The sequence below is a fragment of the Lipotes vexillifer genome, unplaced genomic scaffold (assembly GCF_000442215.2).
Source record: "Lipotes vexillifer unplaced genomic scaffold, Lipotes_vexillifer_v1.1 scaffold1600, whole genome shotgun sequence".
Lineage (NCBI taxonomy): Eukaryota > Metazoa > Chordata > Mammalia > Artiodactyla > Lipotidae > Lipotes > Lipotes vexillifer.
Window position 1 is genome coordinate 296,977 of NW_006799073.1, and position 13,066 is coordinate 310,042.

The following is a 13,066-nucleotide window of genomic DNA, read 5'->3' on the forward strand; positions in this document are numbered from 1 at the left end:
CCCCCCCCCCCCCGTGCTGCTTGGAAAGCAGAGGCAGCAACCTAGACGCATGACTTATTGGATCTTTGGAACAACTCTAAGAGGTAGGTTCTGTTATTATCCCTCTTTTACAGATGTGAAAGTAAGGCACAGAAAGGTTAACTGAATTGCCCAGGGTCACACAGCCAGTAAGTGGTAGAGCTGAGAATTCAAACCCAAGCAGTCTGGCTTATAACCCTTACACCATACCCTCTCAAATGTGGTGGGGTTGGCGGAGGTTGCAGAGGACTCCCTAGACACACATACACACAAACACACACACAATATTGAGCCTAGGGCAGGAATCATATCAGACCTTCTCCCAACACCTGGGCTGCAGGGATGGACTGCTGACACACCACCTCTTGTCTCAAAGCCTGAATGGAGGAAGGCATCAGGACTGCTGTAGAGGGAGGTTGAGGAGGCCAGACAGAGACAGTATGGGATCACTCTTGTTTTCCACAGTACCATCCAGAATCCATGAGGAGGACAGGGCAGGCATAGCTGTCCAGACTAGGTGGGATATCTGACCCTTGGTCTGTGGTCATTGGCTCTCTCTGTGAATGGCCTCTGGGCACCAGCAGCCCAGCCTCAGATGCTCCAGTCATCTTCACCTTTGCTGCCCAGCTCCTTTGAGCAGCTCTGGAAACCTCTGCGGTCCACTACGTGGCTTGACTTAGGACCACGGGAACTCCTAAACAGGCTCTCTGCCATTTTAGTCCCTGGCTCCCGAACTGTTTAGGTGTCTCCCCAGCAGCCACTGAGCCCACATGATCTGGGAGGAGGCTCCAGGGGCAACAGTCCCTAGTCTGATCCTGCTGGAATCATCTCTAAGATTGTTCAGCCTCATTTTTTAAAATTGGATTTTTAATGACAGTAGTAATGCTAATCATATGCCCACTGTCAAAAAGCCAAACAATACAGAAGTCTATAAAGTAAAAAAAAAAAAAGTGAAAGCCTTCATCTTTGCTACTGCTGCATCCTGCACCCAAGGTAATGCTACGGTAACAGAATAACCGTGAGAACAGTTTGGTTCATATCCTTCCAGATTGTGCGTGTGTGTGTGTGTGTGTGTGTGTGTGTGTGTGTGTGTGTTCAACAAATTTACATGCACACACATATAAATGCACATATATAGCTGGGGTTTTACTTTATTAAAATGGAATATATACATTCCGTATCTTTTTAAATTTCATAATGTATCATAGAAATCTTCCCATGTCTTATTAACTTAGCTTAATTTTTTTAACAGCTCCATAGCACCCCAGTGTACAGATACACCATATTTATTTGATAGTTTCCTACTGGAGGATATTTAGATCGTGTGCACTTTTTACTATTGAAACAGTGCTGCAGTGAACATCTTTGAACATACATCATTGTGTGCTTGGAGTAATGTTTCTTAGGCTAGAGTCCTTCGTTGGTCAAGGTTGTTCAATTTTAAATGCCACCTTGTTGAAGACATTCTATTTAACAGAGATTTTTAAGCACGTACAAAGAATCTGTTGCTGTGCTGCAGCTCTGGGAGTAGAGTTAGGTTTTTTAAAAAGCCCCTCCACCCCCATCTTCAAAGAGTGCCCTGATTGGGAGGCCGGGGGAGAACAACGAAAAATAGACAGCAATGCTTCTAATTCAGCCTGCTCCGGGCACTGAGAGGAACACGGCCCGAAGGAGGTTGGGATGAAAGAGCTCTTGATTCTGACAGGGAGTCAGACAGGGCTGCAGAGAGGAGGGAGATGCCCAAAGGTGTGCCTCCCGACTCCTCCCAGGAGCCCTTGTGCAAGGCTGGATGTTCAAGAAGAAATTTGTTCCAAAGAATTATGATGCTCCTGCATTTTCTCCTGCACAAAGAAGGAAATCTCAGCTGTATGCCCTTTCCTTTCCTCCTCTTGGCACTTTCTGATTGATGATTGGAAATGATGGCAATACATAAACTATTTTTCTTTTTATTTTATCACCTGGTAATAGCAGTAACATATTTCCAGTAAGTGTTTTCTATAGCAATAAAAAAGTTGTAACAAGACTAGAAATGGGTATAGTTAAACCCTAAAGAAATCACTTTCAGAACTGTGGATTGAGGCAGTAACTCTGTAAATCATTTAACTTAGAAAAAGGTCCCCTCTCCCAGCAACAAAATCAGGGCAAGCGGATGGCGTTCACTTGAAGTGCTCGGCGGATAGGTGCCCGCCATGGGGACTGAGGGGCTTTTAGTTTCAACCCCCTCATGTGAGACCAGCTACCCACCCTCTCTTCCTCCTAGTTTCCCACCCAACGTCTTCACTCCTTTCTGAACTGATAAATGATCTCAACCTTACAATTGTTTTTTTTAACCCAAAGATCAAGAAGATTATAGAATGCTCTTTCTGGAACACAGCATAGCAGTGTGGTTAAGAGCACAGGCACTGGAATCACACACCTGGATTCTTCTGGGCTTGCTGTGGACACGTGACTTGGCCACAGTGTTTTTTCCTCCTCTGTAATATGGGGATTAGAATAGGGCCTACCTCACTGTTTTATGATTTGGAAAGCTAATGCATGTAAAGGACTTTGTTAAGGGCCAAGGAAGTCCTCAATGTCGGTCACTGTTGTTATTTTCTAAAAGGGCAAATTGATGATTTTGTTAAAATTTGCACAGTAGTATACAGCTGGCATTTATTGACTGCTTATTATGTCCTAGGCATTGTGTTCTGCATAATCTTTGCAATTACTCCACGAAGGTTTAGATCAACTAACTTGCCCAGTGTCACAGAGCTTTTGTAAAAGAGCCAAGATTTTAACCCAAGTCTTTCTAACTCCAAAACCCACACTTAAACCACCACATGTCCACCTTCTAGGATTAGATACTCACAGCAGGAACAGAGGTGGTTACACTTTTTGTCTGTTTTTGTTTTGAGCAGTGAGTTTCAGTTTTATTTGGGGACCTTAGGTTCTCCCCTGGGAGACAGCCTCTCAGATAGTTCTGAGGAACTGCTCTGAAGAGGTACTGGAGGAGCCAGGATATACAGGAATTTTTTGGCTGGGAAATACAAGTAGTCGTGCAGACATCTTGGTGAAAGATTACTGCTAATCACAAAACCAGATATATCAAGATGGTTACACTTTGAATAGTTCTGCCTCATACCAGACATGTCCTCCTTTGGCTGGTAAAGATTTGAAGCTGATAATGCTGAGAACCTGTGCTCTTAGAACTCCAGGGCCAGGCAGAAAAGAAAAGAAGCATTTCCTTTCCCTAATTGTAGGCAGAGCCGCCTGCCCCTCAGCTGATGCTTGTTTAGGCTCTGTTACTCCTAAGAGGATGAATGGCTTCCGCTTCTGTGTATCTGGTGTCCTTAAACGTGCTCTAAAAATTAGTCCTTTCCCAGCCTTTGTCTTTAATTTCTGATTCTAGCCGACACCTTCATTAATGGTCCGGTGCAAGCTTTCTGTCGACTTGAAGACTACTGTGTAAAAATGGTTTTGCTGTCCTATCAATAAGGGTCATAATTTCCCCAATACTCTCATCAGCAGTGAATTGAGTCTTGCAGCAAAGAAATGGAAACCCCAGTGCAGTGGTTTTAAAGTGATTTGTCTTGCAGACGGCGTCCTATTTCAGTAAAATCAGGTCAGTGCAGCACTGCTGGGTCAGATGTAAGTCTGATACAAATTAGTTGGAGGAAATTGATCATTCCAACCTTAGGTTATTTTTAGCTTCTGTAGCTTTTTAATAGCTCTTTTTCTTTGTTTACAGTTGCTTTAATAAAGTTTAATCATCATCGTCTCCTCAGTTTCAACCAAGCCTTTGATAAAATGAAAGAATGCTGTCTCCCCACCCCATAGAAGCAGCCTTCCCTTCACAGTTTTGGGGTTTGCTCCAGTTATAACATTGTTTAAACACTTAAACCCATTCCTGCTCATCTTCTCTGGCCGGCCCCCTTTCTGGGGTTTGTTTATTGCACAAACTGACCCCTTGACCAGTCTGTTCTTCATTGCTATTGAAAGTTAATGGGGGCAAAATTGCATTCCCAAACATTTGAACCTGAAGTGGCCAGGGCCGAACTTAGTTGATCTCTGGTGATCGGTTCAATTTAGTTACGATTTTTTGCCATTAGGCTGGGGCTGAATGATGGTGATTTGGTTGAGGCCAAATGTCTGAAGAAAATTGGCTCTCTGATAAGAGTGCTGTTATCAGAGGGGGCTACCTTCTCATTTACATTTAGATGAGTATTGATTATTTATTTACTCAGAGAAGTGAGATTCGTTTCCAATCTTATCTTTCTCCTCTCTGCTTGTCAGCAGAAAGAGAGATAGAGCTCCTGACATCAGGCCAAGATAACAGCACTTTGTAGTAAAGATAAAAGTTGGAATGGGCCTTTTTCTAGTCTTGACTGAAAGGATAAGTTTTAAAAATTAGAACTGATGGGTCATGCTTTCAAAACCTTTCCTGAAGGTTTTGCAGTTTAACTAGGTGGGAGAATTGGTTTATTGGAACAGCCTTGGTCTTTCTTCTTTTGTAATAGGAATGGTATTTAATTTGATTATATTTGGCTGTTTGACTGAGAGCAAATTATATATTGGCTTAGAGGAGGATAAAGTGTGACCTTACTGTCATGTCAGCATGTTCTTTTTTTATTATTTAAATTCCAAATTATCCAATCCAAGCCTGGGTGGGAGTATAAGCTACTAGTGGTTATCACTTGAATATGATTCGGTGCTTGTATTAAGATCAAACAGAAAATGATTACAGTCACCCCTAGAGGAAGAGCTATCAGCAATGGAGCTGACACTAGACGCGAACATTTTAGCGTAGCTGATGTTAGCGCTGAGCTCTGATGTTGACGGCGTCAGCTTGTCGGTAATGGCTTTGGCTTTGGCTCAGTGAGGGACTTGGGACTCAGCCGGCCCCGGCCATAGAGCAGACAAGTCTTGGTACGGCCTGCCAAGCGGGCCTCCCTGCCACCAGTCTCTTCAAGCCCGTTGTTGGCAGTGCCACCAGGAGAAGTGTACCAAAGTATAAAGCTGATTGTGTCACTCCCCTGCTCTGTGAGCATCTGTTGCTTATAAGAGAGAATCTAGACTTTGACCAACAGTCTGGGCCAAGCATCCCAGCGCCAGCCTCCCCTTGAAACCCCACAGAGCCTAGGCCCTTTGCAGCGGAGTTTCCCGTGGTCCACATGGGCTCCTCAGTACCTCCTTGCCTTGGCACATTCTGTTCCCTCTGTAGGAATGCACTACTTCCCCTGCCCTCTCCCGGCTCCCGTTCCTCCTTCAAGACTCAGTCCAGATGTCTCCCCCTCAGAGAAGTTCATTGTCCCCTCTTCTGTACTCCCACAGCACCTTGTCCTTGCCTGGGGAAGAGCGCTGAATGGGGCTCTTTGACAATTTCATCTGCTCGCGTGTGTCTTGCCACCTCCCCCAGCCTGCTTGAGGTCAGGAATCATTGCTTATTCATCTCTGTGTCTGGGACATTGTTGATGCTCCTAAAATGTTTGTTAGATGAATGTATGGATGACATCGTAAAACCACAAATCTTTTGACACCTGTGCTGCCGTGGTTTGTTCAGTGGGTTCTGACATTTACTCACCATTTTTAGACTGTATTCGTAGGACCAGAGAGACTAAGGAACTTTAGGAAGCCTGGCTGCTGAACAAGTCTCCGATCTTAAATGCTGCTTATAACTTAAAAACAAGCTTGTTTAAATAGATCTGCATGCCCTCCTACCCCACACTCCTACCTTGGACACACGTGAGAAAGGGTACGGACATCTGCTCTGATGCCAGCATTCCCTGCCACTGTGTATCTTCCCTTAACGGGGCTGTTAGCCTCTTGTGACTCTGAGGTTAGGCATTCACCTAAGCCTCACCACAGCGGTTCCTGCTCCTTCCTTCCCAAGGAAGTTGTGTTATTCTCATTTTACAGATGAGAAAATATGCAGAGATTGAGTAACTTCCCCAGAATGCATAGTGAGAGGGTGCAGACAGAGGAGTTTTCTACTCAAAACCCAGCTTTTCCTCTTATTTGCTCATACTTAACTTTTTCTGACTACAAGCAGCTCTTTCAGATTAAAGCAGCTCTTTAAGCTGGAGAATGGAAAACAGCTGACGTGAAGGTATATTCATGAAAGTGTTCAGCCTTTTCCTTTATCATTTTCCAGATAGGTGGTCCTCCAGCTTATTCCCATGCTCAGCCATAATAATGATAGTTTAATTTGTTTATATCCCACTTCAATCCGAAAAGCAGTTGGAATACACTGATGGGATAAAAAATGAATGAATTGAGGGCTTCCCTGGTGGCGCAGTGGTTGAGAGTCCGCCTGCCGATGCAGGGGAAACGGGTTCGTGCCCCGGTCCGGGGAGATCCCACATGCCGCTGAGCGGCTGGGCCCGTGAGCCATGGCTGCTGGGCCTGTGCGTCCGGAGCCTGTGCTCCGCAATGGGAGAGGCCACAACAGTGAGAGGCCCGTGTACCAAAAAAAAAAAAAAAAAAAAAAAATGAATGAATTGAAAAACTACTTGAAAGAAAATGGAAATAAAGGTCCAGAGGATTAACTGACACAGAAATGAGTGTCCAGTCATCACACATTTAGTGCTCAGCTTCCTCCTGGGCAAAGGAGAAAGGAAAACAGTATCAGTTAGTTACAAGATTTATGTTAAACTGTCGAAAGGTACAGAACAAGCCAGTTGCTCTGAGGAAGTACAGCTTTTCCAGATAGGGAGGTCTGAAGGAGGTTGCTCCCATGGGCCTTTAGAAATAAGGTGCAGAGTGATAGCGGGCGTATGGCTTCTCTCTCTTCAGGCTTTTGCCCTTCCTTCCCGTTAGATTTCAACTTTCAGCTGGCTCTCAGCTGTTAAGGAATGGCATGCCACATGCTTTTATGTTTCAGTCAAGGATTAAAGAGATCGAGGAAGCTGAACTGAGCGTGTATCCACCATCCAACAGATACTACAGATTTTCTTTGAAACTTATGTGTTAAGATGTTTGCCTCGGGTTTACAAAATCCCATAAAAATCCTGCCTGGGTATTATAACTTGGAACCCTCCCAAAGTGCCCAGAGCAGTATTTTGTTCCTAGACCATTCGGTGATGTGGTTTTACTGCAATAAATACATCATCAGAATGCCCAAGCAGGTTTTCTTGTTGCTGCAGAGTAACTGCTTCCCAGAATCTTCCTTTTGTGTTCTCCTCTGCTGTGAAGGAGAGGGTATGTAGCTCCATGTGCAGCTGTGACATTTTAAAAACTCTTTCCAAAGGGAGGATGTTGCCTTGAGAACTGTGTCCTATTTGGTGTGAAAGAGCCTCTTATATTTTTATATAATCATCTCTTTGGCAAAAGTATGTTAATAGAAACTGACCTCACAGCTTGTCTCTATAAAATGGCTTTTGGCTGCTGCTTTTCTCTCCTCCTGTGTCCTGTGTTGCTAGAAACTATTGTCTGATATATAGTAGGTCTGGGTTGTCATAATCTTGATTGTCATCAACAGACATATATTAAGAACTTATGAGTGAGCCACTGTGGTATTTAATATGTAGACTGTAGGCCTGGGCAGTCCTAGGTATGAATCCTAGCTCCACCACTTCCTGTGGGACATTGAACAAGTTATTTAGCCTCTGTTAGTCATGGTTTCTTCCTCTGTAAAATGGGATTCATACTCTTTACATCCTAAGGTGACGAAGAGTAAATGAGATGATCTTTATAAAAGGCCTAACATAGTACCTGGCACATAGTAGGCCCTGTTCTATTATGATCTCTTATAAAAGTCTGATGATATGGCTGATGATGATGATGATGATGGCGGCTGACACTTAAATAACACTATTAATGTTCTAATTGCTTTACAACTATTAACTTATTGAATCCTCAGACAGGCCTATAAACTAGGTGCTATTATTAGCCCCATTTTATAGATGAAACAGAGAGGTTAAGTAAGTTGGCCCAAAGTCATACAGCTAAGTTTCTCAGCCAGGACTAGACTGAAGCAATTTGGCCCCAAGTGCAGGCCCTTAATCATCAGGCTGTATTGCTTCTAATATATACCCTGCCTCTCATTACACAGTGTGACCTAAAGTTATCAATCTGGCCTTTCCAGGGGAAAACGTGCAAAATAGTCTTTCTCTGTGAAATATCTTATCCAGCGTTTGGGCAAGAATTAGGAGAGAAATTGAGATTTGCAATAGGCAGTTTTCTGTTTGGGTCTAGATCTCAAGTCTCATTTATAGCTTAACTACCCTGCCTTCCCCAAAGTTAAGACCCATCCGTCCTTTGCTAAGTTCAGAAGTGGGTTTCCAAGTTGTTTCTTAGCTTTTATGGAAGACCATGGAGTCCCGAGAGTGGAAGATGATGCGGAACCTGTTAGTTACTTAAAAAACTGGGCATACATAGGAATATTCTGAAAGATGGGGAGAGAGTCTTCCTGCATGGATGGAAAGATAAGGTGATCCTGTCTTCATAAGGAACCAGGATACAGCCATAGCATGGGATATTTAGCATGTGTGGATTTCGTTAAAATAAATTATTTCAGATCATTTACCATAGAAATGAATGTATAGAAACAACAAGTTAAGTAATTTAGAACCCAGGTGAATCCATGAATCTACAAAAAATATATATACTTATGGTACAAACTATGGCTTTTTATAATTAGTCTGTAATTTACAGTTTGTAAAAGGAAGAAACCTTCAAAATACATAGGCTTTAGGGCCAAAGACCCTTGGGTTTCATTTTCCCCTCCTGCTTCCTACCTGTGTGATCTTAGGCTAGTTACTTCACCCTGCCAACCTTCAGGGTCCCAATCTGTCAAATGAGGATAATAATATCTGCCTCTAAGAGTTGCTGTGAGGATTCAGTAAGCTAACATATGCAGCATGCTTGCATATAATGGTCATGCAATAATTGAGAGTCATCATAACATAATGAAGCCTAATAATACTTGGCTTCAAAGAGAAAGTCCTAAAGCTACTTTTAGGAAACAAACTATTTTAGTAGAAATATCTACATTGACATATACACACTGCCATATATAAAATAGATAATCAACAAGGATCTACTGTATAGCACAGGGAACTCTACTCAGTACTCTATGGGAACCTATGTGGGAAAAGAATCTGAAAAAGAAGAGACACATGTATATGTATAACTGAATCACTTTGTTGTACACCTGAAACTAACACAACATGTAAATCAACTCTACTCCAATATAAAATAAAATTAAAATAAATAAATAATATTATAGTCCCCCCCCCCCCAAAAAAAGAAAAGAAATACCTACAAAACCCAAGAAATAAGAAAGTGAATATGGAATGGTGGCATTTGTGGCTTAGAGAGTGATGCGGGGACTTGTGTTTAGGGATAAGGGGCCCTTCCTAGTACTCCCTGCCTCCTCTGGTTTCCCTCGTCCACATCTCCCAGACAGCTACAGAGACCAAAAGGAAAAAGACTACAAAGGAGACCAGCCTGAAATACACCTTGATGTGGCCAGGCCTTGGCTCCCTGAATCAGGAAAGGGGTGGCTTGCTTACCATCCAGTTGTCAGGTAGGCGAACAGCTCTAGATGCCCAAAACCCTATATATACTGTGCCTGGAGAGGTTACAGGGTTACTTAAGATGAAAGTATTGATCTACATAAACGGATGATGTCTAGTTTTGATTAAACTATTGCAAATGAAAGACCCATTGGAAATGCCACAGGGTGTGGTAATTACAGTATCCTCAGAAAAATGGCATAGTAAGAAATTGGAGGGCTTATAAGTATATACGATGTTTTAAAAATTATAAAAGTGAAAAAAAGAGAGGGTTTCCTGGCGGTCCAGTAGTTACGACGCAGGCTTTCACTGCCGTGGACCCTGGTTCGATCCCTGGTCAGGAAACTAAGATCCCACAAGCCACGGCACGGCCAACGGGGAAAAAAATTATAAAGGTAGCCTTTATTTAAGTAATTATAGGAAATTTGAAAAATACAGGAAAACACTAAGGAAAAATAAAAACATTCATTATCCCAGTATCCAGTGTAACTACTATTCACATTCTGGAAATAACCTTCCAGTATGTACCCCACCCCCTGCCATGACTTTACATATATTTTTCATAATTAGAATCATCTTACACATATTGTGTTATAATTTGCTATTTTCATAAAGTAGCATATTATAAACGTGTTCGATAAAATCAAATACTTTTGCAGCATCACTTTTAATATCTCCATGGTATTTCACAATATTTTGTTTAACCAGTTTCCCTGTTGTTAGATCTGGGTTATTCCCAAATTTTGACTATCATAAAAAAATGAATTATTGTAGGTAAACTTTGTACCCAGATTTCACTGTAAAGTCATAGGAGTGGATATCAGTGCGTATATACGCTATGTTGCTGGGAGATCTAGGGGTGGGACAGTTGGAGATTAACAGGCCAGTGTTTTAGAAAGCAGCTCTCTGGGTTCAGGGGTGGTTCTCTTCTCTCTAATGGGCTGCCCACAGCTGTGAAAGGTGGGTGTTAGGGAGTGGGGGCGGGCAGAGCTGTTGCGGGAGGGATCATAGGAATCTCTCACCAGCTATGTTTTCTTAAAGTTCAGCTGGGCATGACTTTTCAGTGATTATTTCCACCAGTGAATATGAAAGCATCCAGTGATGAGCAGCAAGCATGCTTGGTAATTGACAAATGTTGGCACCGACAGGCAGTGGAGAATAAGAATTATCTGTATTTCTATAACTTTATTTGCTTAATATTTTTGAAATTAAAATTAAACTATGGGAGCTTCCCTGGTGGCACAGTGGTTGAGAGTCCGCCTGCCGATGCAGGGGACACGGGTTCGTGCCCCAGTCTGGGAAGATCCCACATGCTGCGGAGCGGCTGGGCCCGTGAGCCATGGCCGCTGAGCCTGCGCGTCCGGAGCCTGTGCTCCACAACGGGAGAGGCCAAAACAGTGAGAGGCCCGCGTACTGCAAAAAAAAAAAAAAAATTGAACTATGTATAATGTTGAACTACAATACCTTCTTGACCTGAATACAGTGTATTAGAGTTTCTAAGAATTGTGTAGACTTCTGAGCATGTATTTCCTTAAATAGTTGTATGTGTCTTGAGCATTGTTAACTTAGTGAAGGTTTAGAACCTGTAAGTAGTGTAAAAAGGACTGAATGTATGTAAGAACTCTGATAATTGGCAGAAATGCTAATGAAATACCAATTAGAGGAAGGATCAAATATACCGTGAAAGTGAACTGAAACTCTACAATGCTACAGATGAACTTAGAATGTGGGGGAGGAGAATGACTTGAGGTGAGTGAAATGCCTCAGACTGATGACGGAGAAGTGTTGGATGTAAATAATCAACAAGTTGAGGACAGCTGAGGAACACATCTAAAAATATGTGTTCCACCTGGGAGCCCTGTAAGGCCTCTGATGCTTCATCAGATCTCTCACACCTCTGCTGTCTGACCAAATAGGCCTTTCATAGACAAAATAATAAGACAGTTTCTTATACCTCTAATCTTTCAGTAACCATTAACAAAAGGAGCAGTCTTTTGAATCCGATCATTGGACCCGTTAGGTGTTATCTGAGAAGAACGAGATTGTCATTTGGCTTTACAAAGAAATACATGAATAAATGTATAAAATGCCCCAGTGTTTTAAGATCTGCCAGAATCCCTTTGTGATGCAGGGTAACTGATATTCCTGGTTTTCAGTATTATTGAACCTCTGCCTCGTGTGTTTTCATAAATATTTCAACAGAAACACGAATCAGCAGCCACTTGTCCTTCTGTCATCATAACCCAAAAACCTGGAATTTATTTTTTAACCCCATCTACGTTTTAGAATTTTTTTGCATTTTTGGACTGTCATGATATTCGAGTTCTAAACATACCTTATTCCTGCTTATAATTGATTATTCATTATCATATAATAATTTTTAATAAATAATTTTGTAGGACTGCCTCCTATGAGGCAGGTACATTACTACGTAAGCATTTTTCCTGTAGCATCTCTAATCTTCACAATAATCCTTCAGGGTATAAGTATTCCCACATTACATATTAGGAAACAGAGATTCAGAGAGGGTAGGGTACCTGCTCATATCTGGGAAACCATCGTAGCCACATTGTGATTCCAAGTCAGTCTGACTCAAAAGCTTTCTGTCTCTCATCCTGTTTTGGGGAGAACTGAGCAAAAATAGACCTGATAATAGAACAGACAAGTGTGTGAAGCCATGTGGAAAAAAAACTCAAAACTCTTCCCTCTTGGGGGAAGAGTTTTGGGAGACCCTAAACAGACTTCAGTGTTTTCCTAATGCTTTATCAGCTTTTCACTGGGGTGTGGTGTTTTTCCAATGTTAAATTCACTGTTTCAGACTGCCTCCCCTCCTCCTGCCCCTTTGATCTTCCAGGCCCTCAGTACCGCCTGGAGAAGCAGAGCGAGCCCAATGTCGCTGTGGACCTGGAGAGCACTTTGGAGAGCCAGAGCGCCTGGGAGTTCTGTCTGGTCCGCGAGAACAGTACGTTGGCCTCCTCGCTCCGTGCCTGCTTTGTCCGTTGCAACATGCTTAAAAGTCCTGTGTTTGGGAATACTCACTGGTCTGGCCTCCCTAGGCTGATTTGAGGTGACTTTGTTTTCCAAGGCAGACATCAGCCTTCATGCCAGAATTGTATCCCAGAGTGAAATGATTGATTTCATGCTTTTTGGGAAATGGTCTGCATCCTGTTTAGCCCTCTGTGATTAATATTTATCTGTTAAACTGTATAATCCTAAGTTAGGAACAGTCCTGGAAACAGTTTAGAAATATGAGGCCTTTTCTGTGGCAAAGGCTATATTGTATATAAAGCAACTGGCCCTGTCAGTATCACTGTTCAGTCATCAGGTTTTAGAAAATTCTGGCCATTTTCATACTCTTGGCCGGAGGCAATGTAGTATAGTTCCTAGTGCTATGTAGAAAGCTTCTTTAAAAGTTCAGTTAATTTATTTCATTCACCCTTTAGAGTTTCAGACTTATGAATTTTAGCCATTCCTCTCCTCTACACTCCTATTGACTTAAGGGGCGAGTGACGTGAAAACTGTGATCACAACAGCCAACTCTCCATCATTCCTGC

General features: G+C 42.5%; 1 protein-coding gene across 6 annotated transcripts in view; it reads left to right on the forward strand.

Moving 5' to 3' along the window:
* MAPKAP1 (MAPK associated protein 1) overlaps positions 1-13,066 on the forward strand; it is a 236,533-nt gene that overhangs the window by 162,713 nt on the left and 60,754 nt on the right. For 5 of the 6 annotated variants that reach the window (XM_007471481.1, XM_007471482.1, XM_007471483.1 and 2 more), the window contains one exon: positions 12,367-12,474. The exons of the other annotated variant lie outside the window; for it this stretch is intronic. In XM_007471481.1, the coding sequence (XP_007471543.1) occupies positions 12,367-12,474 (108 nt within the window). The remainder of the gene's footprint in view (positions 1-12,366; positions 12,475-13,066) is intronic. 6 annotated transcript variants of the gene reach the window in all.